The sequence below is a fragment of the Sus scrofa genome, chromosome 1 (assembly GCF_054392235.1).
Source record: "Sus scrofa isolate SSC_HxYL_T2T_F1_AM1 chromosome 1, Sscrofa_HxYL_maternal_Yorkshire_Landrace_v2.0, whole genome shotgun sequence".
In the NCBI taxonomy this organism is placed as follows: Eukaryota; Metazoa; Chordata; class Mammalia; order Artiodactyla; family Suidae; genus Sus; species Sus scrofa.
In genome coordinates this window covers 17,318,494-17,335,470 of record NC_139383.1, presented here as the reverse complement: position 1 = coordinate 17,335,470, position 16,977 = coordinate 17,318,494, and the positions used below count along the sequence as shown (strand labels likewise).

At 45.2% G+C, this 16,977-nt stretch overlaps 1 protein-coding gene across 5 annotated transcripts in view; it reads left to right on the top strand.

The window, feature by feature from the left end:
* Nucleotides 1–16,534, top strand: part of SASH1 (SAM and SH3 domain containing 1) — a 205,029-nt gene extending 188,495 nt beyond the window's left edge. For all 5 annotated transcript variants that reach the window (XM_021072069.2, XM_021072066.2, XM_085024107.1 and 2 more), the window contains 4 exons: nt 804–917; nt 8,105–9,258; nt 10,905–11,036; nt 12,889–16,534. In XM_021072069.2, coding sequence (XP_020927728.2) covers nt 804–917; nt 8,105–9,258; nt 10,905–11,036; nt 12,889–13,152 — 1,664 coding nt within the window. In that variant the 3' untranslated portion in view covers nt 13,153–16,534. The remainder of the gene's footprint in view (nt 1–803; nt 918–8,104; nt 9,259–10,904; nt 11,037–12,888) is intronic.
* Nucleotides 16,535–16,977: the final 443 nt, after the last annotated feature.

The window sequence follows — 16,977 nt, the reverse complement described above, 5'->3', positions numbered from 1 at the left end:
CAAGCATTTAGTCTGCTAATATTTGAAAGATGTTCTTCCTGAAACCTTGACCTCATGTATGACGAGGTGTGCCCTCTTTATAGAATGTGCAGGGTGACAGGGTGGGGGGAAGGAAGGCCCACATGATTTCCCATGTAATTTACTCTAGGGGACCATCAGTGGAAGGCATCGGATGCTTCTCCCTCCAAGGGTTCCCTAGGATGGGGACGATCAGCTTTCCATCCTCCACCTTGAGAGTCCTGGAGACTCAGTTTCCAAGTGGGAGGGCATTTTGAGCCTTCCAGGTCTTATCTTTTGTGTGCAGGGAACAGAAGGGTGACCTGAGACGGAGGGAGAAGAAGGTTAAAAAGGAAAGAAAACCCTCTAACTCTGTTCTCAGTAAGGATACTCTATTTGAAGTCACAGCATCCTCGGTTTAAGGGCTTGTGTCCCCTTGTTGTCACCCTTACTCCCTTTGAGGTAATATGAGAGCCAGCATATGTCCCTGAGGTGAGGGTTAAGAAAGTTCCTAAATTAGGCTAATAAAAGTGATGGTTCATTTGACACTGACTTTTATATTCGCTCCCAAACTTGGAAAGCTGGGACCAAATAACTTGAAATAAACTTATCTTCCTGTGATACTTGTTTTGAAAAGAATGTTCTGATTTCGAGCGTTCATTTCTATCTCATTTACTTTAAAATCATATGTTCTCTTCCCAAGTCCAAAGCTTCAAAGCGCATGGTGACAGCTCAGAATAAAACGGATTCTTAGGAACCTGCTTTTCATTCCCCTTACGATCCACCTGTGTGTCCATCTTCTCCAGGTAACAGCGACCAGTCGGGATCCCAGGAGAAGCTGCTTGTTGACAGCCAGGGCTTGAGCGGATGCTCCCCTCGAGACTCCGGATGCTATGAAAGCAGCGAGAACCTGGAAAACGGTACTGTCGGCACAGATAAATCATGAATGCATCTTCATACACAGGCCTTCTGGGCCATTCCTTGACAGCTGAGCTTCAGCTAACGACAGTCTTTCTTCCTCAGCCTGAGCATTGCTTTTGGGAAAACTGGCACTGGGAGGAGGGGTTTTTTCCTGGGGTGATTGATGCTTAATTAAGATCCTTAGGGGGGAGGAACATCTCTCAGGAACCTGGGCCGCCAATGATACTGAGAAATGAGCGGAGGAGTCTTTTCATCAGTTATTTCCCCCTCCCACGTAGGACCTAAACCGAAAGAGTTTAAATTTGTGTATCAGAGAAAGGGACCCTAAACTTTCCGTTGTCCTGTAACTCTTAAAGGCTGAGACACACACCCACACACACACACACACACACACCTGCCATCATCTAGATCTTGAGAAGAGCCATGGGGGATTAGAGTAGGAAGATCTGAGAATTGAACCAGACAGGGCATAGCTTAAGACTTCGGTCAAGTTACTTTACATCTCCAACCTCCCCTTACCTCTGAAATTGTACTATGAGTTTCTCTTTTATAGATTGTTCTAACACTTAAACAAAGTAATAATATATTAAAAAATACCCAGCATTTTGTAGACACTGACTGTGAATAGGGCAGGTGCTTACATATGCCCCTGCTAATTATCTCAAATCCTGCACTGTGTATTTTATAGATGTGGGCGCTAAAGAGATTAAATAATAACTGAAGCCTCTGTTTGTTTGCTCCTGGCACCACTCTGGCTCATAACAGGCTCTCAGTCAATGGCAGGCGGTATATTAGACCTGACTTCCCAATACCATAAGCGTTTTCAAGTCCATCCTCTAACTACTTAATGTCCTCATGCATCAGCCAGGAGTAACTGGGCTTAGTTGAACTTGAAGCCAGAAGGGATTTAGTCTGTATATGTTCTCATAAGTACCTTCAAGACCCATGGATTGGATTAAAATAGGTGGACCTATTTTGGGAACAAGGAAAAAGGCACCACATACCATAAAAGGTCTCTTTGCCTATTTGTCGGCTTATTTATTCTGAGGAGCAAGATTATCCCAGTGCCTGGGACTGTCATTTCAATGCGAGGATTTTGTGCATCCCACGGAGAACAGGAGGCAAAGGCAGGGCATGAGGTTTGGTTCCTTCAGTATCATCATCATCCCTGACCTTCATTTTTTTTCCTAAATAGACAGTAAGCCTGAGCAGGCGTGGCCCTCAGCACAGGACACTGCCTGGGAAGACAGGTGTGCTTGTCAGCTCGGGGACACTGGTGGCAGAATGACTCCTTCCACAGACAGATAGATCCTGGCAGCGTGTATCATCGTTACAGTATGAAAATATCTAAATTCATTTTAGGAATTCCCACAGTGGTGCAGCAGGATCAGCCATGTCTCTGTAGCAGCAGGGACTTGGGTTCGATCCCCAGTCCAGCACAGTGGTTTAAGGATCTGTTGGTGCTGCAGCTGTGGTGTGGGTCAAAACTCCAGGTCAGTTTCGATCCCTGGCCCGGGAACTCCCTATGCCACAAGGCAGCCAAATTAAAAAGAAATTTTTTTAATTTTATGAAAATAATGTGAAAAGTGTGACTTGATTCAAACATTACTTCATCTTTATGAAAGCCAGCTCTCTGAATAATGTGTATATGGTTAAATCTTAAAGGCTTACATTTTTTAACAAAAGAAAACATACCAAAACTTCAGACCAGCTAGACAGAATTACTCACAACTAATATGGTACTTCTCATTCAGAGAGCATGACTGGGGCCTCAGAGTAACGGTCCCCAAGCATCACACCGTTGGGCCAGCCCTCCTCATGGTCTAGTTTTTGAAAATTATTGGAGAATATGTATTTTTAGTTGGTGTATTGAGTCCCAAACCCACTGCAAATGATGGACTCAGTTTGCATCAGTGGTTTCCTTATAATATAGCCTCCATAGTTACATGCCCATCGAAGACATTCACTAAATAGATTTTGGAACAAAAGGATCAACCATACATTCTGCTTTGAAAAGTAGCATAAAAGTATACAGTGAAGATATGAAATAGCCAGAGGCCTACAATTCAAACCAACCAAAATCACTTTAAAAGCAAGATATTTTTGGAGTTCCCGTCATGGCACAGCAGAAACAAATCCGATTAGTAAGCATGAGGTTGCAGGTTCGATCCCCGGCCTCGCTCATTGGGTTAAGGATCCAGCATTGCCCTGAGCTGTGTTGTAGGTCACAGACACAGCTCGGATCTGGCATTGCTGTGGCTGTGGCATAGGCAGCCAGCTACAGCTTCAATTAGACCTCTAGCCTGGGAACCTCCATATGTCTCAGGTGCAGCCCTAAAAAGACAAAAGACAAAAAAATAAATAAAATAAAAGCTAGATATTTTTTAAATAGATTTGATCTTTTTTCCCCCCATCTTTTCTGCCTTGTCCACGTAACAGTTAAGGACATGGTACCCTCCCCAATACATTTGTTTATTCAGATGTTAAACCAAGCTGCACAATTTTGTTCTAGTTTTACTAGGAAAGTATTCTCATTGAATGGAGAAAGAAGCACAAGGTGTCTTTAAAGGACCAGTGCCTCTTAGGCAGTTCGTAACTTCTGGTTCGAGAGCTCATGCTGCCTGAAGCCCTGGTGTTTGACTGTGGTCTGTGGGGGTCCTGCAAGCCTCAGGGGCCTGGGGGGCCTTGTGTGGGGTGATTGTGGCCATGGAGGGTCAGGGTGGGCCTGGGCCTTGCACAACCTCCACACTTCACCTTCCATCTGGTTTAGCAATGAAGCTTCATTTGAAAGGATCCTCCCACTTTGAAAAGTATTGATTTCAAAAGCTCAGTGTTCGGGGCGTTCCCGTTGTGGCTCAGTGGGTAACAAAACTGACTGGTATCCATGAGGACGCAGGTTCAAACCCTGGCCTCACTCAGTGGGTTAAGGATCCGGCATTGCCGTGAGCTGCTGTGTTGCTCATAGATGTGGCTTGGATCCAGCATGGCTGTGGCTGTGGTGCAGGACGGTAGCTACAGCTCACATTTGACCCCTAGCCTGGGAACCTCCATATGCCAAGGGTGTGGCCCTTAAAAAGCCAAAAGGGAAACAGTGTTCTGAAAATAGACGATCCCATTACCATTAGGAACTCAGTGCCTGCCGTTCCCCTTCTGACCTCTTCCCTGTGCTCGTTTCTGGTTACGCCTCTGCCGACTGCTGTGCGGGGTGTATAAATTCTGTCTGAAATACCTGCGGCCATAAAACCTAAATTGTGTGTCTCCTATGTCCTTTTCTTTTTGCAGTAAAAACTACCATTTGAGTGTTGGGAACTATTAGGTCCGTGAGGAAAACGATTTACCAGGTAGACCATCCATCAGGGCCACACGAGCTGCGGTCGCTTAAATGCCTTGGCTGCGCGGGCGGACCAACGGAGCAGTGAGGGAGCGAGGGGGCCGTTTGAGGGCCGCGGGTCTTGTGGGCTGCTTCCCTGTCCTGAGAGTCTGCAGGAAATTCCAGATAGCTTCCTCGGCCCAAACAGAAAAGGGGTCTTCAGCGGATTGGCGTCAGATGCACTCCGTGTTCCCACGGCGGGCTCTGTGGCTTCCTGTTGTGATCGTGCGGATCACTCCTATGATAGCCAGATTAGAAACCGAGGTAAAGGGTCCCCTCCATCTCCGTGGAACCCTGGAAGGCCCTCATAAAAGCTGTTCACAGTTACCAGTCTTAGCTGACACTGGAATCTCATCAAGAAGCCAGTGCGTTAAAATACTGATCGAGCATGTACGAAAGCCAAGCTTTTCAATTTATCAGTGACTTGAGAAATCAATATAGAGGGTCATGGAGTTCCTGTCGTGGCGTAGCGGTTAATGAATCCAACTAGGAACCATGAAGTTGCAGGTTCAATCCCTGGCCTTGCTCAGTGGGTTAAGGATCCGGCGTTGCCGTGAGCTGCGGTGTAGGTTGCAGACGAGGCTCGGATCCCGTGTTGCTGTGGCTCTGGCGTAGGCCGGCAGCTACAGCTCCGATTTGACCCCAAGCCTGGGAACCTCCATATGCTGCAGGAGCAGCCCAAGAAATGGCAAAAAGACCAAAAAAAATATATATATATATATAGTATATATATATAGAGAGAGAGAGAGAGAGAGAGGGAGGGGAGGTCATGAAGAGCAGTTTTGTAAGATAAAATAGGATAGAAAGTAATCTGAGTGCTATTCCATAGGTAAGATGACTGTCAGCATTGCTAACTTGAGACCCTTGTTTCAGGTGTGTGTGTGTAATCTCTTCTGCTTGTGTTACATGTGTCTGTGTGTACCGGCTCATGAATGTAAAACATGTTTCCTTACTGCGGGTTGTGATTTAAAAAACAGTTTGAGAGCCATCATGGGCCCCAAAGCAGAACCAGAGTGAGGCCAGCAAGCAGGGAGGTGCAGGCTTCAGAAAGGTGCTCATATTCAGGTAACAGCTTCCTTTGCAGGACCGAGTGACCATCTCCTTCAAGTGTGTCCACCAGGCGCCTTGCTCACCTCACCCCAATTCTAAAGAGCATTTTGAGGACTCAAATTTTGACCCGTGAGCCTGGCCTTCAAAGTCTCTTAGCACTTTGGGGAAGGTCGTATTTCTCCCCAGGTTCCAGCGTTAGGACAGCCGTGGCCAAGCTGGGATGCGAAATCCCACCTGGATCGCAGTGACTCTGCAGTTTCAGTTAACAAGTCCTTGTGTAGGTCCTCAAGGTTCTTCTTTTCTGAGAATAACCTTTCCATATCCAAACATTTTCAGTAAATTAATTCTCCTCCAAACTGTTCTGGATCAATAAGATTCTTACAGATATCACTGGCAGACATTTTATTTTATTTATTTATTTATTTTTTATTTTATTTTATTTTATTTTTTTTTTTTTTTTGGTCTTTTTGCCATTTCTTGGGCCGCTCCTGTGGCATATGGAGGTTCCCAGGCTTGGGGTCAAATTGGAGCCATAGCCACTGGCCTACAACAGGGCCACAGCAATGCGGGAGCCGAGCTGTGTCTGCAACCTACACCACAGCTCACGGCAGCGCCGGATCCTTAACCCACTGAGCAAGGCCAGGGATCGAACCTGCAACCTCATGGTTCCTAGTCGGATTCGTTAACCACTGTGCCACGACAGGAATTCCCAGACATTTTAATACTAAAAAGAATTGAGGTGCACCTGCTGAGGAACTAGATTAAAGAAGCTGGCAAACCATACTGTCACCTCAGTGTATTTGGGAATCCTTCTAATATAAATATAATACGAACATGGAGTTTACACATATAGTTTATATTAAGAGTTCAAGAGAAGGAAAGCCATAATTTTAAAATGTATACCAAAGTGGGTTTATGGGTTTTCTGTTTTAACTGACTTTTAAACTGTAGGGGATTTTTTTTTGTTGGCTTTGTTAGTTGGTTTTGTTTTGTTTTGTTTTTTTGGCTGCACCTGTGGCATGTGGAAGTTCAGGACCCAAGCCACTGCAGTGAAAACACCAGATTCCTAACCCCCTGTACCACAGGAGAACTCAGACTTTAGGTTTAAAGCGATCGGCTTTCTGAAGAGGAATTGGCCTCTTCCATTTTGTGGGTGATGACTTTTCTATTACTGAGAAATGCGATCATAGTCAGTATATTCCGTGGTGACACTGGGTGAAGTAAAGACCTCCTCCATGTAATAATGAAATGATCCTCTAATGATGTTAGCCTGTCAAGTTGCTAATGCACAGATGGCTGGCTCTGAGGCCTCACATTATCGTACATACGAGCAGACAAAAGCTATTTGACCATGACTTTGCTTTGCCAGATGCAAAAATACTTTATGTGTTGACGGGTATCTTAACAGAAGGATGGAATCATTAGTAAAAAGTCTGATTGGGGAGGCTACTGTGCTTTCCCATCACTGTCAGTGTCCGGATTTATACTTGATTTAATATTCTCAGTTTGAAATTAGAGTGAGCTTAGTAGAAAGCTGTGAAATCACGGAAGGAATCTGGTTTTCTCTCTGCCGACAATGGCCAAACCACATGTGATGTCACAGTGCCCTGGGCCTTTTTGTCCCTTTTCCTTCACTTAGCATCCACACAGAGCTTTTATCAGAGAATCTTTCATTTATCCCCAAATTATTCTTCCCTCTTTAGAGCTGGCACTGCCCACACCCTTCTTCCCCTCCCAGTGAAATCAGTGCCCCACTTGGTTTCTGCTTGCTCCTTGTGTATTCCAAGGACGAGATTGCTTAATGGGGAGATGTCAAAATTTTAAATTAAAATATTTAAGTAGAAATGTTTTCTGAAGCAGTAGACTGGGAAGAAAACCTTTCGTTACAAGAGAGTGGCTTTTCAGAAATTAGAGCCAGCCATTTCTTTGCACCTTCCTAACTTGATGTGGGTTTAAGATTTATTTATTTTTTTGCCAAGCCCACAGCATGTAGAAGTTCCTGGGGCCAGGGATCGAACCCATGCCACAGCAGTGACAATGCTGGGTCCTTAACCACTAGGCCACCAGAGAACTAGAGTAGTTGTAAAATGTTTATCTTTTTCTACAGACCTAGAGTACTGGAATCACTCGGCTCCTGTGTTTTTGTCATATTTGGGGTATTCCCTTCACCCCAGAGTCAAAGCCCACACCAAACATGGTATTAACCAAAAGTATAACAAAAGCTGAAAACTAAGCTGTGGCACTGGTTCCATCCTTGGTTAGGGAACTTTTGCATGCAGTGATCAGGCCAGGGGAAAAAAGAAATAACCTGTCCAGAGTTCAGTCCACCTCCCATGCAGCCATGGCCTCAGGAAACTGTACTCCCTAACTAAACATAACTCCCATCAGTATGGTTTCTACACCAGGTCTGGATGATCAGCCTTCTTCCATACTGACTGCAGTTAGGAACAGGCATGAGGCCTAGATTTTTTTTTTTTTTAATTATTTATTGCCTGACACAGCATAGTTTCTTTCCACGTAATTCAGTTAGCCTTCATCTAGCTCCCTGAGTCCTTTAATAAGACTAAGAATAATTTTTCTTTTCTTTCTAAAATAAAAATGGGACCACCATCAATCTGCATCACCCGGTGGTGATTTTATGTTCTTCGCATAATTCGACAATGGGATATGGAGGTTGGGGGTTTCACCTACATAAGTCCACCTTTTATCAGTCCAACTGATTTGCTTTTTAAAGATGTGACTGTAAAATTGTTCTTTGTCTCCTAGGCAAGACTCGAAAAACCAGCCTTCTCTCTGCCAAGTCATCCACCGAGACCAGCTTGAAGTCTTTCAACAGAAATCAGCTGGGTAACTACCCAACCTTGCCTTTAACGAAGTCAGTGGATGCACTGAAGCCTGGAGGGGAGAGCAGGCTGGGCGGTGGTCTCACCTCTCACACCTCCAAGTGCTGTGATCCCCCCAGTGTGACTGATTTGAATAAAAACCGAAGAAGCCTCCCGGTTTCCATCTGTCGGAGCTGTGAGACCCTGGAGGGCCCCCAGACTGGGGAGCCTTGGCCCCGATCCCACTCTCTGGATGACCTTCAAGGAGAGGCTGAGACTGAAAAAGATGTGCCTGGCCAGGTGCTGGAACCTTCCCCTCAGATTATACCCGAAGTGCCAGAAAAGACAGCCCCCTCCATCACAAAGGTTCAAAGCCCCAAACGAGCTTCTGCTATTGACAATACATTCAATACATTGCTACTGACCCAAAGCAAAAGATTTTCTGAACCTCAAAAAACGACTCCTAAGAAACTGGACAGCCCGATGGCTGCCTTCTCACGTGGCACATCCCCCCCTCCGTGTTTGCCCAAAAACCCTGACGCCCCCCCTCCCGCTGTTAAACCCAGTTTAACAAGGACACCTCTTGAGGGTCACAGGAAAGGACTGGATTTCGAAGGAACACATCACCCTCCGGGCACCAAAGAAGGCGGGGATACTGAGCAGAGGGGCCCCGAGGCCAGAACGCAGGCAAAACCCCCGGTCCAGCCTCCGCCCGTTCCCGCCAAGAAGAGCCGGGAGCGCCTGGCCAATGGGCTGCATCCTGGCCCCCCTGGTCCCCCTGCCCCGCCTGGCCCTGATGCTCCCAGCCTGCCAGTGAAAAAGGGCAGCCCCGGCAACCTCAGCGACTGCCCCCCGCCCACCGCGCCCAGGCCTCCCTCGGGACCCGGGCCGGAGCCCGGCAGCCCGCCGAGCACCCGGCCCCCACCCTGGCTGGCGGAGCTGCCTGAGAGCGCCAGCCTCCAGGAGCACGGCGTGCGGTTGGGCCCCGGCCTGGCCAGGAAGGTCTCCTGCACCCGCGGGGTGGACCTGGAGATGCTCACCGAGAATAAACTGCGATCCGAAGGCATCGATCTCACCGAGGAGCCGTATTCTGATAAGGTATCCGAAGCCCAGGCACCACTGCACAGGCCTTGCTGAGTTAGGGGACCGGGCCAGAGAACGGCGCGCTTCCGCACCCGCTCCCCTCGTGCCAGTTGGTGTCGTGGGCGGCAGACTGTGAACAGAAACAGTGGGCGGGGGGTGGGGGGGCACAGCGAGGGGCTCCTGCCACCCGGAGCTGGGTGTTCACATGGATGAGGAACACAGGGCGCACATTACATGCAAACGCAGCCTCGGGAATCTCTTCTCCTTTCCCTTTTTTCTTCTCCTTTTTGGCTTGTTTGTGTTTCACTGGGGGCAGCTCTCCTTTGCAGGGAGCACCTATCACTCACTCCTAGCACTGGGTCCTGGTTTAGTGCACTTGGCAAATCTGAGTTCCAGTTTCCATGTCTTACTCAACATCTTTGTTTTTTGGCATTAACAGATCCCCGCTTCATTTCCCTGTATGTAAAATGAGATTGCTCATAACCACATAACTACCTCGTAGGGGTATTAATAGGAGCACATAAAATAAGTGCGAACCCACTTCGAAAACCGTAGAGCCCTATTCAGAGGTAATAATTATACTGTATAAGTATCTGTATGGGTAACAGGGGGAAAGATTATATAAAATACCCCATTGTACCAAAAACATTGAATCTACAATGAAAATTCACTTATCATTTGAGAAATAAAGGGTTGATCTGCCAATACCAAAATGATTCTGAAGACATATACATGGTAATAGGTGCAGCTGTATGTTACTCCTAGAAATGGATGTTTTATTATAATGCGTTCTTAGGAGTCTTTGTTGTAAACTTCTTATGACCACAAGTGCCTTACTTCTCCTCTGCCTTCCTGATATTTAGCGAATGAGCTCCTTTGAATGGAAAGCAGTGGGAATTCGGGAGTTCCCGTTGTGGCTCAGGGGTAACAAACCTGACTAGTATCCATGAGGATTCGAGCCCTGCCCTTGCGTAGTGGGTTAAGCATCCGGTGTTGATGCAAGCTGTGACAAGTGGCTGTGGCTGTGAGCAGCGGCTTCAGCTCCAATTGACCGCTAATCTGGGAACTTGCATATGCTATGGGTGTGGCCCTCAAAAAAGAGAAAAGGAAGTAGTGAGAATTCTACTCTATGGTCAATGCTAGTCTAGTGATGCAGCAATATAACTCTTCATAGTTGAGGCACGACAGCAGACAAGCTTGCCCTTCTCCTCTGCAGTTTCAAAGACTATCCTCAATAGCATTTTACAAAATGATCAGAGGGAAGTGAGGGCCTTGGACCCCCTGGATGATTGTGTTCTGCTTTTGCTATGTCTCAAAACATTTTTCTAGGAGTTGCTAGGTGGCTGAGCAGTTAGGATCTGGCACTGTCCCTCCTGTGGCTCAGGTGACATCCCTGGCCCAGGAAGTTTTACATGCCAAGGGCATGGCCAAAAGAAAAAAAAAAAAACAAACATTTTTCTAAAGCTCCTCCCTAACTAAAGATGTAAAAGCATTCTCTCCGAAATATCCATCCTGACCCTAAAGAAAGTATCTTCACTTCCATTTAAAACGTTTGGTCCTGTTTTCTAGTAGCCGAATGTCTCATCCTACCTTCTGTTTGCTGTTCCTAGAGAAAGAAAAAATCCTTACAACCTTGATCACATTTCTGTTCTCCCAAACAGCACGGCCGCTGTGGGATTCCTGAGGCCCTGGTCCAGAGATACGCAGAAGACTTAGATCAGCCCGAGAGGGACGTCGCCACCCACATGGACCAGATCCGAGTGAAGCTGCTTCGGAAGCAGCACCGCATGGCGGTGAGCAGCCCACCCTTCAGGGATCCCCTCCCCTGCTTTTTAAAGTCCATTCAGTTCTCAAGCTTACTGATGAGCATGCTGGCAGCTTCTGAGTAGCCCAGGGTTCGTTATAGCTATTGAAGGGAGATTCCTGGGGGAAAGTAATCCATAGCCAGCCTACACAGTTTTTAAAATACAGGTTTGGAAAGGAAAAAATGAAAATTACCCATAATCCAGGGCTGTGAAAAAGTCCATCTAGTTATTTTTCTGCACATATATAATGTATATTACAGATACAGCTTTGAAACCTTATTGTTTCAGTTATCACATCATGACTCCATTTCTTTGTGACTAAAAATTCTTGTATATTATCACTTATTTCAAAGTATTCTAGTAGGTGTGCCCTACTTCAGCCAATTCCATGTTGTTGAAACGTTTAGATTTTTTTCCAACTTTTTATCTTAAATAGTAAGAGTGAAGCATATCCTAGTTAATAATTTTCGTAGACTTTTGTGGTTAATTTCTGAGGATATATTTCTCCAAGAATGTTTGCTTCACCAAGAGTGCCTCAAATCTCAAGGATGTGCTGAAAGTTTTGGCACTTGGCCTTCTCAGAAGTCAAGTCTAGGCGTCCATTTCCCTACCCTAGCCAATGTTTATTTTGTATTTTTTGGTTTTGTTTTTCTTTTTATTAACGCATAGTTGACTCAGGGAGTTCCCATCATGGCTCAGTGGTTAACAAACCCGACTAGCATCCATGAGGATGCAGGTTCAGTCCCTGGCCTCGCTCAGTGGGTTAAGGATCCAGCGTTGCCGTGAACTATGGTGTAGGTGGCAGATTGGGCTCAGATCCTGCATGGCTGTGGCTGTGGTGTAGGCCAGCAGCTGTAGCTCCAATTTGACCCCTAGCCTGGGAACCTCCATATGCTGCGAGTGTGGCCCTAAAAAGCAAAATAAATAAATAAATATAGTTGATTTACAGTGTTGTGCTAATTTCTGCTGGGTACAGCACCGTGACCCAGTCATACCTATATATACATTCCCTTTCTTATAGTATCTTCCATCATGGCCTATCCCAAGAGGCTGGATATAGTATTACTGTATTTCTAGTTCTTTATAGCTACATTGATTAAATGTTTGATTTTCTGCTTTTTAATGTAGATTCAGAATACAGGAGAAAATCGATTTCGTAAAAACCTTTCCCATTGAGTATCTGATTTTTCACACTACCCCATAGGTTCGCTTCTTCAGTCACCGTAGGGATCATTGGTTGAAGAACATGAGACAAAATAGCCAAAAATATAAATGCTTACAGTTTGGAGGGTTAAACACATAATCAGGGTTAGAGCTAATTCCAAGTACCTTCTGGAACCTCAAACACTTCTTCGAAGATTTGTCTCACCTTTGAGAAGTCAACAAAGCATTCTTGATGCTAGTCATGGTCTTTGGCGTCTCACAGAGTCATCACTGTCTGATAGTCTAGGAATATAAAATTTCGATAATGTTCCTTGTAGGCATATAAGAAAGAGCTCTCCCATGGCACCCATCAAATCTTTATAAAGTTGCTTTCTCGGAGTTCCCGTCGAGGCTCAGCGGTTAACGAATCCGACTAGGAACCATGAGGTTGCAGGTTCGACCCCTGGCCTTGCTCAGTGGGTTAAGGATCTGGCATTGCTGTGAGCTGTGGTGTAGGTCGCAGCTGCAGCTCAGATCCCATGTTGCTGTGGCTCTGGCGTAGGCTGGTGGCTACAGCTCCGATAAGATCCGTAGCCTGGGAACTTCTATAGGCTGCAGGAGCGGCCCTAGAAAAGGCAAAAAGACAAACACATAAAACAATAAATAAAAATAAAATTGCTTTCTTTGTTTTACCCAGATCCCAAGTGGCGGACTCACAGAAATCTGTAGGAAGCCCCTCTCTCCCGGATGCGTTTCTTCCGTGTCCGATTGGCTGGTTTCCATCGGTCTGCCCATGTACGCCAGCGCCCTCGCCGAGGCGGGGTTCAGCACACTGGGCCAGGTGCCTTCTCTCTCCCCCACTTGCCTTCAGGAGGCCGGCATCACAGAGGAGAGACACATAAGCAAGCTGGTGTCCGCAGCCAGACTCTTCAAACTGCCACCAGGCCCCGAGGCCATGTAGCCAGGCCCGACACGGACCTCCCTGGACCAGAGCCACCCTTTCACTGTGTTTAAGATGCTGATGCAATTCCTCCTTCGCTGGACTTGCAGACCAGATCCAAGAGAAAGGCCAGCGTGTGGCCGACAGAACTCGGAATCCTGGCACGGGACGGATGACCCTCTGTTCTCCAGAAAAGCCCCCTCCAGGACTGGGGTGGTTCTCTGACCCCCAGGGAAAAGACAAGCACTTATTTTTGTTTTCAGGACACAGGAGAACCAAGATGCTGACTTGGTGCAAATGCGATGCCCACAGTCTGTCCTGGTGTGCTGGGAGAGGGCGGGGGCAGAGGGAGGGGCAGCATGCCCTCGCCCTGGTGTCTGCCATCCTGCAGGGTACCCGAGGCCCAGACGGGACTCAGCCAGGCCAGGTGACAGACTCGGGTGTGATTGTACACTGTCGACCAAGGCTCAGTGGTTCAAAAGTTAGAAAATCTGGCTGCACTAGAAAAAAGTCCTATTCTCCTTTAGATAAACAAGAGACATTTTAATAATTGCTTTCTAGCAATCAGCTTTTATTTGCCTTAATGTAAGCTTTTAAGCAGTTATCTAACTAGTGTTCACTAGCCTGTAACCATAGTTCCACATCTTCAGCTTAGACTGTCATCTAACATACCTGGGATGTTTTTGGCAGAAATGGGCTTTTGTCTCACTCGAACATGGCGTATTTTATAGCGGTGTTTATCAGGCCAAATTTCATGTCGACTTTGAGTTTTTAAACTAACCACAAATCTGGTAAAAAGCTCTGAACGTCACAAGATATCGTGTGTGAGAGCATGTGTGTGTGTGTGATTGTGTGTGCGTGTGCATGTGCGCTTACGGTAACTACTTTTCGTTTTAATCGGTTGAGTACTGTTACCGTGATGGTCATTGTGCTGCAGTATTGACTTGGAATCTTGATGGTGTTCATTCTAAAATCCAGTCCTCAGCTAACAGATCACCTTTGCAAAAAGTCATCATGGGATGAAATATTTAAGAAAGATGTTTTTCAAAAGGGAAGTAGTTTATAAGATGTTTTAAAAGATTTTTTTTTCAGTTTTATAATTAAAATACTGTTTTCCATCTTTTCTTACTTAGATCATTCTCTTAAATAAAATAAAGGTTTATTTTGGAGCCAAATTACATTGGCCATATATTAAGTAGTTGCACATCCTCGTTGTTTTTCAGCTGATTTCAGCATCCTTTTTTAGTCTAGTGTATGATTTTCTAACAGAAATTTAGATAACTAAATTATTCAGGTTACCAATTGCTCACAGAGTGATTTTCCTGGCGTTCCCATCATGGCTTAGCAGTTAGCGAACCCAACTAGCATCCATGAGGACGCAGGTTCGATCTCTGGCTTCACTCAGTGGGTTAAGGATCCGGCGTTGCCGTGAGCTGTGATGTAAGTCACAGACGTGACTCGGATCCTGCGTTGCTGTGGCTCTGGCGTAGGCCGGTGGCTGCACCTCCAATTGGACCCCTAGCCTGGGAACCTCCATATGCCATGGGTGGGGCCCTAAAAAGACAAAAAGACCAAAAAAAAAAAAAAAAAAAAAAAAACCCACAAAGTGATTTTCCTTTACGTTCTTATCATGAGCCCTATTTTAAGCATTAGGGATGATCATTTACTATAGAAATGCTGGGAACACAAAGCCTCGATTAAAAAGGTCTATGATTTCATCCACTCTTTGAAACAAATGATTTCCCTCAGGGGAAGGGAAAAAAGGTGATTTCATGAAATACGAAGCCATTTTACCATTTGCTTTATATATATGGATCCATGTTTCTGAGGAAAAGGACATTCTCAGGTGATGTATTTTTTCATGCTTTGGTGTGCATTTTAAAGAAGAATATATGTTCCTTCAGTACTGTCCCCTGTAAGATGCCATGTGAAGAAGTTGTAGACATGTAGAAGAAAATGCTAAAGCTGCCAAATTTCTCTCGACCCCTTAAACACAACCCATTTTTGTCATGTGGGGTGAGACATTCCTATGAGAGCAGTCCATTGAGAAGGTAATGAAGGAGGCGGCGGGGCTCTCCTGGAACTGGGTCACTGAAAGGAACTGCAAGTGCTGCAGGGAGGCGGGGTGCCGTAGGAACAGCCTGGTTTGCGGTCCCTCCGCCTGCCCTCGAGAGCCTGCTCCTAGTTTAAGCTGAGCTAAGAGACTGCACACAAGTCGGGTTATAGGGAACAGAGGAGAAGGGCAGATACGTGAACTTCCAAGTGTTCACGTTCATCGGAAGATCTTCACTGAAGTGGTGCCAGAAAAGGGAACTTTCCGACTATGAGTTTTTGAGAATACCAAACTGTGTGTTTGTCATTCTTCTTTGGAAATCATTGCCTTTGCATAGAAAAGTGAAATTCAGGGACCAGGAATCATTTTCAGTGGGAAGGGTTTCCTAATCCGGGGTCTGAGGTGGTTTTTACTTTATTGTGCTTTTAAAAAAAAATTTTTTTTTTTTTTAATCTTTAGTATATGTGTTTGGTTTTTTTTTTGCTTTAAACTTTTAATTTGATTCTAGAAAAGCCTGAATGTTTGTGTGTGACATTTGACTGAGGTGGTTCGGGGCCGCCTATGGCCTTTGAAGACAGGTGGTCGGCTTCAGCAATATCCAGTTTTTAATCCCTTGCACTTGGTGCATAGTGTTGAGGAAGGGTGAGCTTCGTTGTCTTTGGAAAGCACAAAAGCAGAGGCAGTTTGGCTCAGGTAGCTGCACATCCGTTGTGTATCATTTTTCCTTGGAAGCTGTCTGTCTACAAGGAAATACAGCCAGCCCCAACCACTATTTACATTCCCGATAACCAAGAAGTAGACAGATGTTCATGGCCTTGGCCTTAGTCAGAGGCCCTTTTCTCTTTCCTGTACCCAGGTATAGGTGAAATTGGAATTTCCTAAGTCTATGGGAAATCAGTTCCTGTCAGAGCAGATTGCAGCAAATCGGTTCACCAAGTCAATGCTGCATGTGTGTACTGTATTATTTTCAGAAAAAAAAAATATATAGTAGTCCGAGTCCAAGTTATCTCGATTTTAAATTGATAGAAAAATAAGAAACTGTCAAGCAAGTTATATAACAACTAACAACATTGCACTTTCTGTATATGAAATCAATATTTAAATAACTTATTTTTCTCCATTGCTGTTCTTAAACATTGTAAGTAGCTGTAATATACCAGTACCAATATGTTCTTGCCATTGCTTCAGCCCAAGAAAGCTGTGTATTGTTTTAAAAATTGTAAAAATTATTGTGATTCATTTAGCAAAAGGAGGTGGATAGAAGGGTTTTCCCTATGTATCAAAACTTGTCTATAATTATGTCATCTATGTACCTAGAAAAAAAAAAGTAAATAAATTTCTTCCGTTGAATATGCCTCTTTTGTTGTTCCCTGGGTATTTCAAAGATAAATGGAGTAGCAAATGAAAGGGACTTGATGAAGTGTGGTTTAAGAAACAACTATCTTGTAAAAATTGTCGTTGTATCCAGTTACTTCCACCACATGACCAAAACTCACTGTCACACTCACTCAGAGTCTCTTGGCCAATTTATTTTAGTTTTTCTTCAAACAGGGCAAAATCAAATCCCGTAATCACAGCATCTTAGCCCAGAAAGAGCTTTTTGGAAGTCCACTCTAAGTCAATCATTTTCAAAAGAAGAGTATCCGTCTACACCCAAGGTCTTGCCTTGCCCAATAATGTTATGTAGTTAAACGGAAACAATCCAAGTCTTCCATTGAGAGAGAAAAATATCTAGATTGAGATAGTCTGGAAATTAACCATCACCTCCGGCTTCCCTACCCTCATCCTTGCTG